We start from the raw sequence: 12,543 nt of genomic DNA on the forward strand, positions 1-12,543 counted from the left end.
CCAAAACTTATTTTGAATTTAACTTCCGAAGATACAAATGATGACTCAAACATAATATAAAATGTTTCTAGCCTTCCTTTCAATTGCTACTTGTATGTCGTTATAAGACTGCGGATTGTGTAAACCAGTTTCTTGTACGTTATAGCACAACGTTTCAGAAGTGCAATATTATCCCATGTCCTCTTTCTCTGAACTGTTATATACAAATTATTGAGAAACATATTCTTAATGTATTAGACGTCAATTGTGCCATGTATGTAGCTTCTATCTCCTGACATACGACCGCCAAACATTTCCTTATCATCCATTAGGCCAGATGCTTCAATAATTTGAATATAATGGATGACTATTTCATAGCAGTGGATAAGCATTATTTTCAAATACACAACACATTTATTACATAGGGTTCTATACAGCAAAACAATATAAAAAGTTTATATAAATATGGGCCAGCTTCAATTTCGGGTTAGAGGTCGGCAAAGTCCTCTGCGGATTGTCCATTTCAAATGGAGTTAACAATTTCGGTAGGCATTTACTGTTTCCAAATAATTAAATGATGCTGATACTTCCGGGAGCTATAATAAACAGAAATAACACAAATATTTCACTAAATTCGAGGTGGTATTTCTGCTTTATTTCGTCATTGTGGGTTATCAGAATGTTGGCAATAAAGAACACGAAAGAGGCGGATGTCAAAGACGTCGATACGAAATACATCATCAGAGCAGAAAACCCGCCTTGTCCCTGTGCTCCTCCAGAAGTAAACCTCAGTGAAATTTCTGGACCGTGTCTGAAGATCATCTTGCGACGCATTCATGCCTTGGCAATGCGGATATCAAGTGACATCCTTAAAATAAAGGTGCACAGTGTGACGTGTTTGTTTGGCCGGCAGACGCCCCGACACTACGTGGTGACGGACACGCCAGACAGACCTCGACGCGCAGAGGAGCAGTACTCCTACTCGTACGCTAGCGAGAAGAGCGAGTCGACATCGAGTTCGAACCCGCACTCGTCTGTCCCTACTCGCAACTACTCTAGCAGCAGCGAACGAGTCAATCGCTCCACAGGTTCCGGCCCAGGGTCCTACTCTTACAGCACTGAGAGGTCTTCCCGCAATTCCGATTACCCGGGATCCTACCATTCCTCCTACAGCTCCAGCACGTCAGGCAGGCTCCCACACGGCACAACTTATCGCCATTTCTCATATCGCGTGTAGCATGTTTGCCATCCAAACACGAACTTTGCACTGGTATTCCAATAGATTCAACACAAAATAAAAATAAAAAATTATCTCGATAGAACTTTACACTCAATAACTGAAAATCGCATGAAGTAACAGTCCACAGTTCTGATACGTGCTATAAGAATCAATGACTTCGCAACTCCAAAAACAAAGAAGCTCTGAACAAGTGTTGCAAGTAGGCTCAAAATCGACATTTGCCAAAGGGAAATTCTTTTGTTTCAAGACAATACAATATTCTTGCATATTAAATTAAATATGATCCATCAGAATTTACAATCAAATTGATGTAAATCGAAACAGCTTGTCCACTGGCACATGCAAAGTCTGTCAGTAAATACGTGTCACAAAATAGAACTATAATCACAGAAAGAAAATATGGAACAGAAATTACACAAGTTTACCTTAATTTCTGTGTAAATAAACAATTTAAACTTGTAAATTCTAAAATGTATCCAGGAACAAAGAAGACGGACGACAAAACCTGTCGTTCTCGTTATAAATCTTGCCATGAACGTAATTCGCGTTATGGGGGTTACAGGAAAAGTTCGGTGAATGATCTAATGCCTATTTCGTCATTAATCCTCTTCAACATTTTCGCCCTTCGGTAACACAGACACACTTCATACGGCGCTCCTGTCACGGCTGGAGAAAATTCTGAGTCTTCTTTTGTAATTACCCGCATGCGACGAGACTTTGTGCCTTCTGTCGCGTTACGTCGCTCCTCTGTCTGGATAATAGCCATGAGACACTCCTCGACAGGTCGGTTGCTGTGTAACACGGGAATGCTTTTTCCCGTCAAAAACTGACGGATGTAGAGTGACGTGTGACGACGCAGTGCTTTGTCGTGATGGAGCATCCGCCCGTTCCGCCATTTCTCCAGTCTCTCTCTCTCAAACGTTGCAAGACTTCTTCGCAAAAACGAAAAATTCAGAACGAACAATTTCTTCCGTGCCGAAGAACGCAGCCAACACCAAACCATCTGTCGTATCATCACTTCGTGGATTGTTGTGAGCGTCTTGCTCATTTCTGAAGCCCTTTTACAAAGTCTGAGACAGAACTCCGTGTAGCTCGTTGCAAAATGTCACAATTTTGCACACACATACGTCAAACGCGACGAACACTTCGCCAGACAGATCAGCCTCAAGTACAACTGAAGGTCCTAGGTCACGTAAACTCCGCATTCATACGCGTCACCAACCACAGTTTTCCCAAATTCTACGCATCCTGTTGTGGTGACGTCATTCACCGAACTTCTTCACTAAGGCCTTGTTTCCGCCGTCACTCACGATCAAATTCTATAACCACCGAAACGAATGAGCATTACTGCAGCCTTGTCTCCGCTTGTACAATTCTTCTGCAAAACGGAATCAACTGATAAGACGAGTTTTATCTAATGGAATACCAAGTCGCTTGGGGCGATACACCTTGAATATTCTGGGGTGTAATCACCGACATATATCCATGTTATCACTAGACATTACCTGTGCTTTGTAAGATTCACTACACCCCATTGAGAGATTGTTTTCCTCGAAACAATAAACAGATCGAAGCTTTAGAACACGTGTATTTTGCGGTTTTGAAAGGGGAAAAACATGTCTTGAATTTGAACACGATTCAAAATTCAGTGTCAGAACGAGGAAATATCAATCCCCTTGAATTAAAAATCATCTCGAAAGAAATTGAAACACCTGTGATCGAGAACACAGTTTTTTTAGAAACGTAAACTTATTTTTAAACGCAATATAAGACTAAATATTTAACATATAATCGACTTCAACTCTGAAACGTTCCATAAGATTGCGGTGATATGATAATTAAGAAACTGTGTTGTAGCCTAGGAAAATACTAGTTTCTATAGAAGTACAGTTAAGAAGATACATGGTCGAGACATAATTTGTTTTAAACAAGTGATTAGTAAATTAACTCTAGACTTCAAATAATCAACAATATTTTGTTCTCCCACACTCTGATGGTTACACGCAAAAAAACACGATTTGTGTTTGTATGTAGTCAGACTCTGAGCGTAAATCAAAATGCGGTAATTAGTACTTCCATTTTCTTCTGATTGTTCGCGTTTAGAATTTGTCCAGGAATTGCTTCGCCACTGTGTGATATAAATAGGAAAAACTGTCTCTTAATGGTATGCAGGCTAGTGAATTTTATTTTACTTAACATTATACCAACAGAGTTAAATGGAGTGTTACGTTTCTTAGCATTTAGACAGATTAAAGACACTAACACTATTTTTATTGTATTTGAATGGCTAGACTTTATTGCAGTAAAAAACACTTGAGCTAAATTATAAACCTTAATATCCCATTTAAACCCCCGAATCGAAATGGTCGATCAGTCAGATTGCCACTGTTTGAAGGGGGGGGGAGGGGGAAATCACTCACCAAAATTGCATTGGAATAAGGGCATGCCTGCCAACATTCACGTTCTACATTAACCGAAAAAAGAGCAAAATACGAAAAAGCTCGAAGAATCATCACTGAACCACAGCTTAATTTATTATTTAAACATCTGATATATTCTTTTATTACACATAAAATTTTTCTTAAGTAACAGAACAAAACACGTACGATCTCTCGCATGACGTCATCAGATACCTCCCTTGCCAACATCTGTGCTGTGTTCCGTCCTCAAACGTTTTTGAAGCCTGAACCAGAAAGAAAATCTAATTGTCGGTCCTCTGTTTTTTGTCCATCTGTGGATCAATCTCCCCCACCCCCGAATCCGCCTCCCCCTCCAACTCGACATCCGCTGGACCACATCTTCGTCGGAGCTGTGATGTCCAGGGCAGCCGACATCCGAGGTTACACGGAATGGGGAAGGTAGGTTGGAGCAAAAACCTCTGTGTGTGTAATGTCCCATGTGATTAACGTAGAGCTTCATTAATCAAATTATTCAATGTTCTCTTTCATTAAGACAATACCAAGCCTAACCGATTACGGTGGCCACGTGGCGCTTTCTTCTGAGGTAGACCAGAAAGCCTCTCGCTAGTTACAGAAGAAAGAATTCAAAAACAAATTTAAGTCACAAGACATTTATAAGGGCTTGTCGTCTATCTAGCCCTACAAAGACTTAAACCGGAAAATATGTCACATTCCAGGGGCGGAGCGTCGTTCATGTTAACCGTGTTACCCTGGCTAACACTTTCAAATCGAAAAAATTAAAAGTCTTACTTCCATACAATGGAACACAACAGAACCGATCAGATGAAACGTATCGTTAGTCAGCTCCAGGCAGCCAAGCATATCAGCTTTGTTACACTTTATCCTCAATTAGTTGGCCGGAACTTCACTGTGTCGACAGAGAAGACCATTTGGCGTCCGGTGAGTTCACACGAAGTTTAAGGAAAACGAACATGAAGGCGCTTACAGATAATGGTCTTGTTGTGTTACTACATAAAGCCTAAGAACTTCCTGGGGGAAAAAAAAACACGACGATGTAAACAAAATGTATCTGAAGAGATTCTACCGAGTAGCCACCGACCATGAGAAGGAGACACATTCAATCTGGGATAACTTCATTAGTAGCGATTTTCCTCATGAAATCCCAAGTTAACATATCAGATGGGTTTGAACGTCTTTAAAGAATAAACAAAATAAGCTTATGCAGCGGTCGCCAAACAAGATTTACAGGTGCAAGGTGTGTAGATTGCTTGGTTTCAGCTCCACTGAACCGCCAGTGGGAGATCCAAGGAACAGGACAACAGCAGATTCCGTTTCTCGTCAAGCTCGCGTGAAAACCAATTAACACACGGAGCGTGAAAGATAAAAATACATGTTTATGTCGCTAAATTAAAATGATAATGATCTTACCTTGAGACATCACATAAAAAGGCAGAAGTACATTACATTAAACAAGAATGAAAAAGTGTTATACTCTGAAAAACATCTGTTTTGAATACGCGTTCCTTGAGATTTCTAATACGTTTATTTTAATGTATTAGTCCTACAGATACAAATATTTTGTTCCAAACCTAATCAAACAGGAGATATCACAGTGAAAAGATCCAGAAATCATTATTTTCTTTGCATTTAAGTACACGTCGTTTAAAAAAATATTTAAAATAAACGTTTCAGCTGCAAGTGTTTTGAATAAAAAGTCGCTGAAATAGACAGAATGACGAGTAAAAGTAATTTCAGTCACGAATGGTTTCAACCGAGACGGAATATTACGTACAGTTTTCTACGAGGTCGAAGTAAAGCTGCTCATACGCCTTTAGTATGTACGAGCATTAACAAAATATAAATTGCTGTAATCTAATTATTCCGAATTGAATCTGTAAATGTTTTCATATCATTTACGTTCACTGACACCTATTAAATGTGGTGACATTAATTCGATATCTGAAAATCGTAAAGTTTAATTTTTTAAACTAGGTTTACATATTCTTACAAACTTAGCTCCTGTATTAATGGTCTGGCATTATGTATCTGAGGCTGTTTAATATTATCATTTTTTAAACATATTTTGCATGTTTATAATGTATTATAATTGTTTAATTTATACGAGGTTCAGTTAGGCTTGTCAGAAAGTCAGTCAATCAATGAAGTACCTAGAAGAATCACTAGAAAGAATACTCTGACAAAAAATAAAGTGACAAATTATTATATCTTTCGAAGTTTTTAGTAGGTGGCACTGCCGAGATAAGATAATGCCAGTCTCGCAAAAGAAATAATGTTTAATTTCGTCCAAAGCGTAACATTCTTTTGCGCTGTTGCTCAATAAGAACTGTCTGGCACTGAAATGCTAATCTTCCTCGATGTATAAACATTCTCATAATTCGGGACGGAAACTGGCAAAATGCCCTGCATCAACCGACAGCACATTGCGTAATCGGACCAGACTCCGACACGTTTGCTACTGAAGGAGGGCCGATTCTGCAAATATTTATATCTGTGCTGCCAAACATATAAACCTCCGACCTAAATCTGTCTTTAACAACCTGACTATTAACGGCCACGATCTTTCGAATTACGACTTAAAGAAAAGCTGAAGTTTCGGATTTCCGCTGTTGACACAACTGGTCCGAACTATACCTCTGCCAACTAATTTCATTTTAAAAATTCAGTAATGAACATTATTTCCAGGGAAGAATAAAATGCAGTTACATGAAGTCTTCCTGAGTGAACCGGTTTTGGCAACAACTTTGAAGCTGGGGGGGGTTCGAATCCCGTTCAGTTATTCGTCGAAATTTTCTCTGGTGTCAGGCATTGTTATCCTCCGCCCAAGAAGACCTGCCGCTATGTTATGAAACCTTCTAGAATTTCGATTAATTCTTGAATCGATAACAGTGATTCCAATGGCTTAAACACACGAATTTTACTAGCAGCATCTGACCATTACAAAAAGGGTCTTATTTCAGTTGGAGCTAAACGGAGTTGTTAAAAATAAGTGTTGGAAGAAGGGACACTGAATCGGAAAACAGCTAATCCAGAGACGCCACACAACAAAAATTTGTTTTCAACTGATTTGTAGTTTATTCGTGCTTAAGGCAGGATTCACACCAGAGCAATCAGCAACAAGCAACTTTGGGGCTCGGGGGAGGGGGGGGGGATCACTTCAGCTGAAGGTCTCCATGAATGGGGAAGGAGGACCGTGCCCCTTTGGAATTTGCGTTACAACTGAGTAAAAGCATAGAAAGCCTCAGTCAGGGTAGCCGAATGGCCGTCCATTCTGAGACAGTCACGGTTGCCCGTGGGTGGCCAGTAGGCAAAACTGAGTAGGTTTGTCATTGTTGACATTTAGATAATTCTGGCTCACTGAAATGTACAATGTGTATGCACAAAGTTAAATGTTTTAGACTGTTGATAAATGAGGCAAAGTTTATGAGATTCCAGGAATGGTTGTTTGCTGGCATCGCTGGAAGACGTCTACAGCTTTTAACACTGCTCACAAGCTATTAGTGTCTAACGATGTATTGTGTTAATTCCTCAAAAGCATTGTATACACTGGATGGTGTAAATAACTCAGCACTTACAAACTGCTTTGGCAAAATAAAAAAGTTTTATATCATTATTTCTGTTTGTAATGTTTTAACCAACAATATTTTACAGTTTTTAAAATTAATGCCAATCTACACTAAATCTGTGTTTATGGAGTATAAACACGGGCAAGCATATTTTTAACAATGCTTATCAATGGCTTTCCTTACTCTAAGCTTCTTAAAGGCTGCATTAAAATTCTGCTCTACAGTGTGGCTATATCGTACGTGTTAATCCATTAATATATGTTTTGACTAGGTATTTTTTTATAAAGTAAAAATATTGTTAACTTTTTCAACAGCTTTACTCTTTTCCTAGTTAATTTTGAAAGTTTATGTCAATTTAGAACAAACTACATGAGTCAGCCTGGTGTATTTTACAGGCTTAGTGCAATTTTGTGCCTTGGAACATCAGAGAACTTTTTTACTAATAAGGTATGCTTCATCGAGTGTGCATCTTACTAAAACCAAAGAGTGGTCCACTAATTCATTAACCCTAACTCTCACTGACCACTAAAATGCATGATATTAACGGGGTTCGCATCCCCTTGGCATATCGTACGTAATGCAAAGACGAAAAACTAAATCAAATTGATTCTTAGCTGAAATATCATTTTGTAAATTTCAACTAAGAATTTTTATTCTGGTTGTCATAACGATTGTGATCCAATCTTAATTCTTCAGGTCGGTCTATTTAAACTGTACGCATACACTAAAGCAAATTCATTTCTTATTACACGCAAATTAAATCAGAAAAAAAAATTACATCTAAAGCCTCAAGATTGAGATAAATTTGACGTTTCTTGAATTGCTGGTTGTATGAAATAGACTACACTATTGCAATTAAAATTTAAACATTAAATAATTTAATTTTCATTTATCGCGAAACTTTCTTAGACACTTGAAATGTCATACTTCGCGTCCCTAACGGATCACTATAGACATATGAACCAACCTAACAATTTTCGCCGCAATAAGGCAGTGTCAATAGATAAATAATCGCATGTAGTCCGTATTTTATGCCTAATGGCGCTTATGTATCAGGGACAACTTTATATTTTACTTTGAAAATCGGCAAGCCCGACATTTGAATTAAAACAAATAAGTCGATATTCGCTTCTTATAATTGCTTTATAGTGATTATAACGTGTACGGTCTACTCGGTACACATACAGTATATAGCAATTCACGGGACTCCAATGTTAAATCCATCACTAAATTTAAAAAAACTAATAATTACAATGTGTAAAACCAAATTTTCTTGGCGACATGACTGTAGATGATCTGGTTTGTACCAGTAACCATTCTGAAGATAGAGTATACTCCTCCGAAACGCTGGCAAGAGGTAAATAATATCAAAATTCTTCGCGGCGTATTCAAATGTCGGTAACCTTCAATCAATCCGCGACGTGGTAGATTACCAATATGTTCTGCGGGTCAGTCCAGTCTACGTCGGAACGATGCGGTGCCGAATGTATGGCGAGAGACGCATTCTCCCGGGCGTAAACGTGTCTTTGCACGCGGCATGATGTGCTCCCTGATCCCACAGGCTCAGACCTTCCACCACTCCATCCCGTTCGTCGCCCACAAGCGTCTGACCACCGTGTCCCCTCCGGCACACACTGTGAGGCTGAGACCCTCAATCATCCTCGCCGAGATTGACCGCATCAACCACAAGGTCCGGCCGTCGCTCGCCTATCAGCCCGCCGAGGACTACCTCAACTCTCGCTCCGCAGTGGTAAGTGCGAGGCTGTGGTGTAACGAGTCTCGCTCGACCGGCACAGTCGATAGACGATCAGGTGCCTGGAAACGTTTATCACATTCTCCAGCGGGTGTTTCGTTACCCCCCACACTAATGCAAGTCAGTGGTTGGAAACTGTTTCAGAATCCCTTGGAAATAGTCATCTCAAACTAAAATACGTGGTTATTATTTGTAAAATAAATTTGTTTATTATTTTCATTCAGTGACCAGGAAATACTGAACTTTAACCTGACAACAATAAGAAAGTTCTCAGAAGCCCGAGACAATCAATGTTTTGATGTCAGTGGTAAGGACACTAAGACGCGCAGAAACGAGGAAAATGATAATTTTGCATTCGTACTGGGGGGGAAACGTGTTTCTCCCATGTTTCTTTAACAACAAGCAATAAATCCTGCGTATTAATGCTGTTGTGTTCTTGGCTTTATTCAGAAAATGTATTTATGAACTGCTTCATTTCTTGGGCGTGACTTACGCTCGATTGTGTTCCTTACAGACGTTTGATGACGAAACACGTTCGATCCGGGCTCAGACAGCGGCGCTACTTAAACGCATCCACGAACCATTGCCCCGTGCTACTAAGATCTTCCCCATCAGTGTCGCCAGGTATAAAACAACTAGTAATACAGTGACAGGAAACTTCAATAACATCCGAGTCTACAGATGACCAATGTCTGACATAACTCATTTGTTACAATTACCTTATTTTCAGTGAATTTCATTTGCATATAACAATCATAATTCTGATTGCTTTACACATAATTGTTTTCAAAATAAATTTCATAATATTAATATTACTTTTTTAAAAAAAAATAATAAATATAAAATTAATTGTGTCTGTGTCATGGTTTTCCTCATTATCCACAAACAAATACCAGAAAAGTACTTTGCCACAGGTCACTGCTACCTGCTTGAAATTCTTATTACGTGTATCATTTGACCACTGCAGATAAATCAGCGTAATTAAATATTCTGTGAATGAACAATTCGTCCAAATCCGTTCACAGACAATTGCCAAGGAGTGGCCAACGCTCACGGCGCCCCCAGAAGCGTTAAACTGTTACACTATACAATGTACAATGCCGTCCAGTTTGACAATCCGCATTCTTCCTCTGCAGGTATCAGGAGTCGCCTGTACCAGAACGCATCACCTCCGACGCCTACATCCGTCGCCTGTTGGGACCGACTCACAACGTGAGACAAGAGATACTCAGTATATCGCATTACGATGAGCCCGCAAAGCGACTCATGGGTAAGTCACATTAACGGCATTCGTAAAGGCAGCTTTCTCGTGTCCTAACGAAATAACTGAGTTGTCTGAACAAACGCATCGTTAGTGAAATTACTTTAGAGAAAAGGGAGTTACTTTTAACACGTAAAAGGCTGTTTTGCTTCGTTGTATAAAAGGGGCATGTACATAATAGGGCAGAGACGAGTGAACACTCTGGTAATGGCAATATCTGAATTTGAATATGTGACATCAGTGTACATCGTGGAATGTGAATTAGTTAAAAAAACTCCATTATTTTCAAAACTTTCACCTAGGATCCCTGTTTACACAGACATTTTTTTGTCGTGTTCGTGAACAGATAGTCCCCAATGTTCCGTCTTATATTTCATAATTACCCTGCAATTACGGAGCCGACAAAGCTCAGTCGGTATAGTGACTGGCTACGGACTGGGCGACCGGGATTCGATCCCCAACGGGGGCAGAGGATTTCTCCTCTAGCCTCTGCGTCGAGACCGGCTCTGGGGCCCACCCAGCCTCCTATCCAATGGGTACCGAGGTCCTTTTCCGGGGGGTAAAGCCGGCCGGGGCGTGATGCTGACCACTCACTCCCATCTATTGCCTACATGGCGTATAGTGGGACAGCTTTACTTTACCCTGCAATTACGAGTAGCTAACTTCGTTGTGGAATTAATGGAGCAGGCAGCAACTGTGAACCTTCATGAGGTAGCATGTGAACTTTCGACCTTTCAGGTAAGGGGCACCTGGCGTGTGTCAGCTTCGCAGGAGGACGTGCCTTTCCTAGGAGGAAGAACCTCTATGATGACGACCGCGTTAAAAATGACGTCCAGTACTTGTCACACTACAAGAAGAACAGAGAAGCAGCCGAAAACCCACATCCGGCTTTGGTTGCAGGTAATGACAATTCCTAAACTCTTAAGAACTTGACATCCTCAGTGACTTATCGCAGCGGAAGTCAGACGAACGCGTCTGTTATATATTCGATGTTTGTGGACAATTACTAAATCACCAGGGATCTTGAAAGTCTGAGACCCTCTAGAGGCTTCAACTCGATCCCGCGAGATTCATCATTAACGTTAACGAGTCACTAGCAGCCACTGCATAAAGTGAACACATAATGGGCAGGTCCAGTCTCCTCGTTCATCTGCCCTGAAGATGTTTCTTATTTTAAACCACTTAAAGGGGTTTTTTCTTTTAATTTCATATGGATTGTCACTAGTAAACGTTTCGAGAATTCGGTTTCACTCTCTACCAGTGCAATAATTTACTTGAAGCAAATGATAGCGTCGTTAAAAAGTACGATAAATCAGTTCAAATCCAACTTAATTAAATTTATAAAGAAATTAATGTGCTATATAAAATTTATATTTTTTGTAAAAATTTTCAATACAGAGTTGTTTAACGAAAAATAAGGAAACCAATTTATACCCCCCCCCCATGCACTTGAGCATCCCCACTGTTCGCAGCTCTGTGAACAATAGATAATAAGCGAAAATTAAGAACAGTTAGCAATGAAAGTGTTTGAAAATAAATACACATTTGCAATTTCGTTTTTTCTGTACCAGAGGTACAGAAGGATAAATGCCGTATCATATTTTATGGTAAGATAATTCCAAACTTCAACATTTCAATTAGAAATCATAATTATTTATCTTACGGTTTCGCGTCATATCAAATACCCCATTCAGAGGTCATTGCCTCGATTTATAACTTCAGGAATTAATACAGAACCGTCATTCATTTGGCTTCAGATTAAAAGCGAAAGTTACAGTTTACGGACGTGACCAATGACGTATTTCTGTTTCCAAGTACCTATTTGTAAGCCATAATTTTAAGTGTGCTCTCATGTTCGTTTGTAATTTAACAAAGCCAATCATAGATTTCTTACAAACTATTTTAATTTAGCCTACATGTACTCGGAGTTCTTCCACAAATAACAGAGATTATAGAAAGATTATAATTTATGTGGCTTTCGGTAAAAATGGAGAAAATTACTTTTGTAATGCTCTTACCCTAATGTTCCACATTTATCTGAGTGCACTTTCCTATAACGAAAAGTGTCATCTGTGGACAATTTTGAGTGTAGCGCAAGCAGACAGGAAATTTGAATATCCTTATGCTGTACTCTGCTGCCATTTCTGCTTCATCACAGCCTTGATAAAGTTTACGGAAGAACAAAAACTAAAAATCTCGTTTCCCATCCTAAATATTTACACAAAATTAAATAAATTAAATAGGACGAGCCTTTACACCCATTCCATGGCCGTGAATACGTAAAAATATTCTCTGAGAGACGATAT

General features: G+C 39.5%; 1 protein-coding gene across 8 annotated transcripts in view; it reads left to right on the top strand.

Moving 5' to 3' along the window:
- The window catches only part of LOC110829150 (uncharacterized), a 28,084-nt gene that overhangs the window by 9,344 nt on the left and 6,197 nt on the right, over positions 1 to 12,543 (top strand). For 4 of the 8 annotated variants that reach the window (XM_087344087.1, XM_087344089.1, XM_087344090.1 and 1 more), the window contains 5 exons: positions 4,042 to 4,077; positions 8,785 to 8,973; positions 9,491 to 9,600; positions 10,113 to 10,246; positions 10,976 to 11,137. In XM_087344087.1, the coding sequence (XP_087200213.1) occupies positions 4,042 to 4,077; positions 8,785 to 8,973; positions 9,491 to 9,600; positions 10,113 to 10,246; positions 10,976 to 11,137 (631 nt within the window). Of the gene's footprint in view, positions 1 to 1,211; positions 4,078 to 8,784; positions 8,974 to 9,490; positions 9,601 to 10,112; positions 10,247 to 10,975; positions 11,138 to 12,543 lie in introns of those variants that run through there. The other 4 variants (XM_087344091.1, XM_087344088.1, XM_087344095.1 and 1 more) reach the window with 4 other exon arrangements.

The sequence above is a fragment of the Zootermopsis nevadensis genome, unplaced genomic scaffold (assembly GCF_977971745.1).
Source record: "Zootermopsis nevadensis isolate Lab colony 2312 unplaced genomic scaffold, Znev_1.0 Znev_ptg000007l, whole genome shotgun sequence".
Lineage (NCBI taxonomy): Eukaryota > Metazoa > Arthropoda > Insecta > Blattodea > Termopsidae > Zootermopsis > Zootermopsis nevadensis.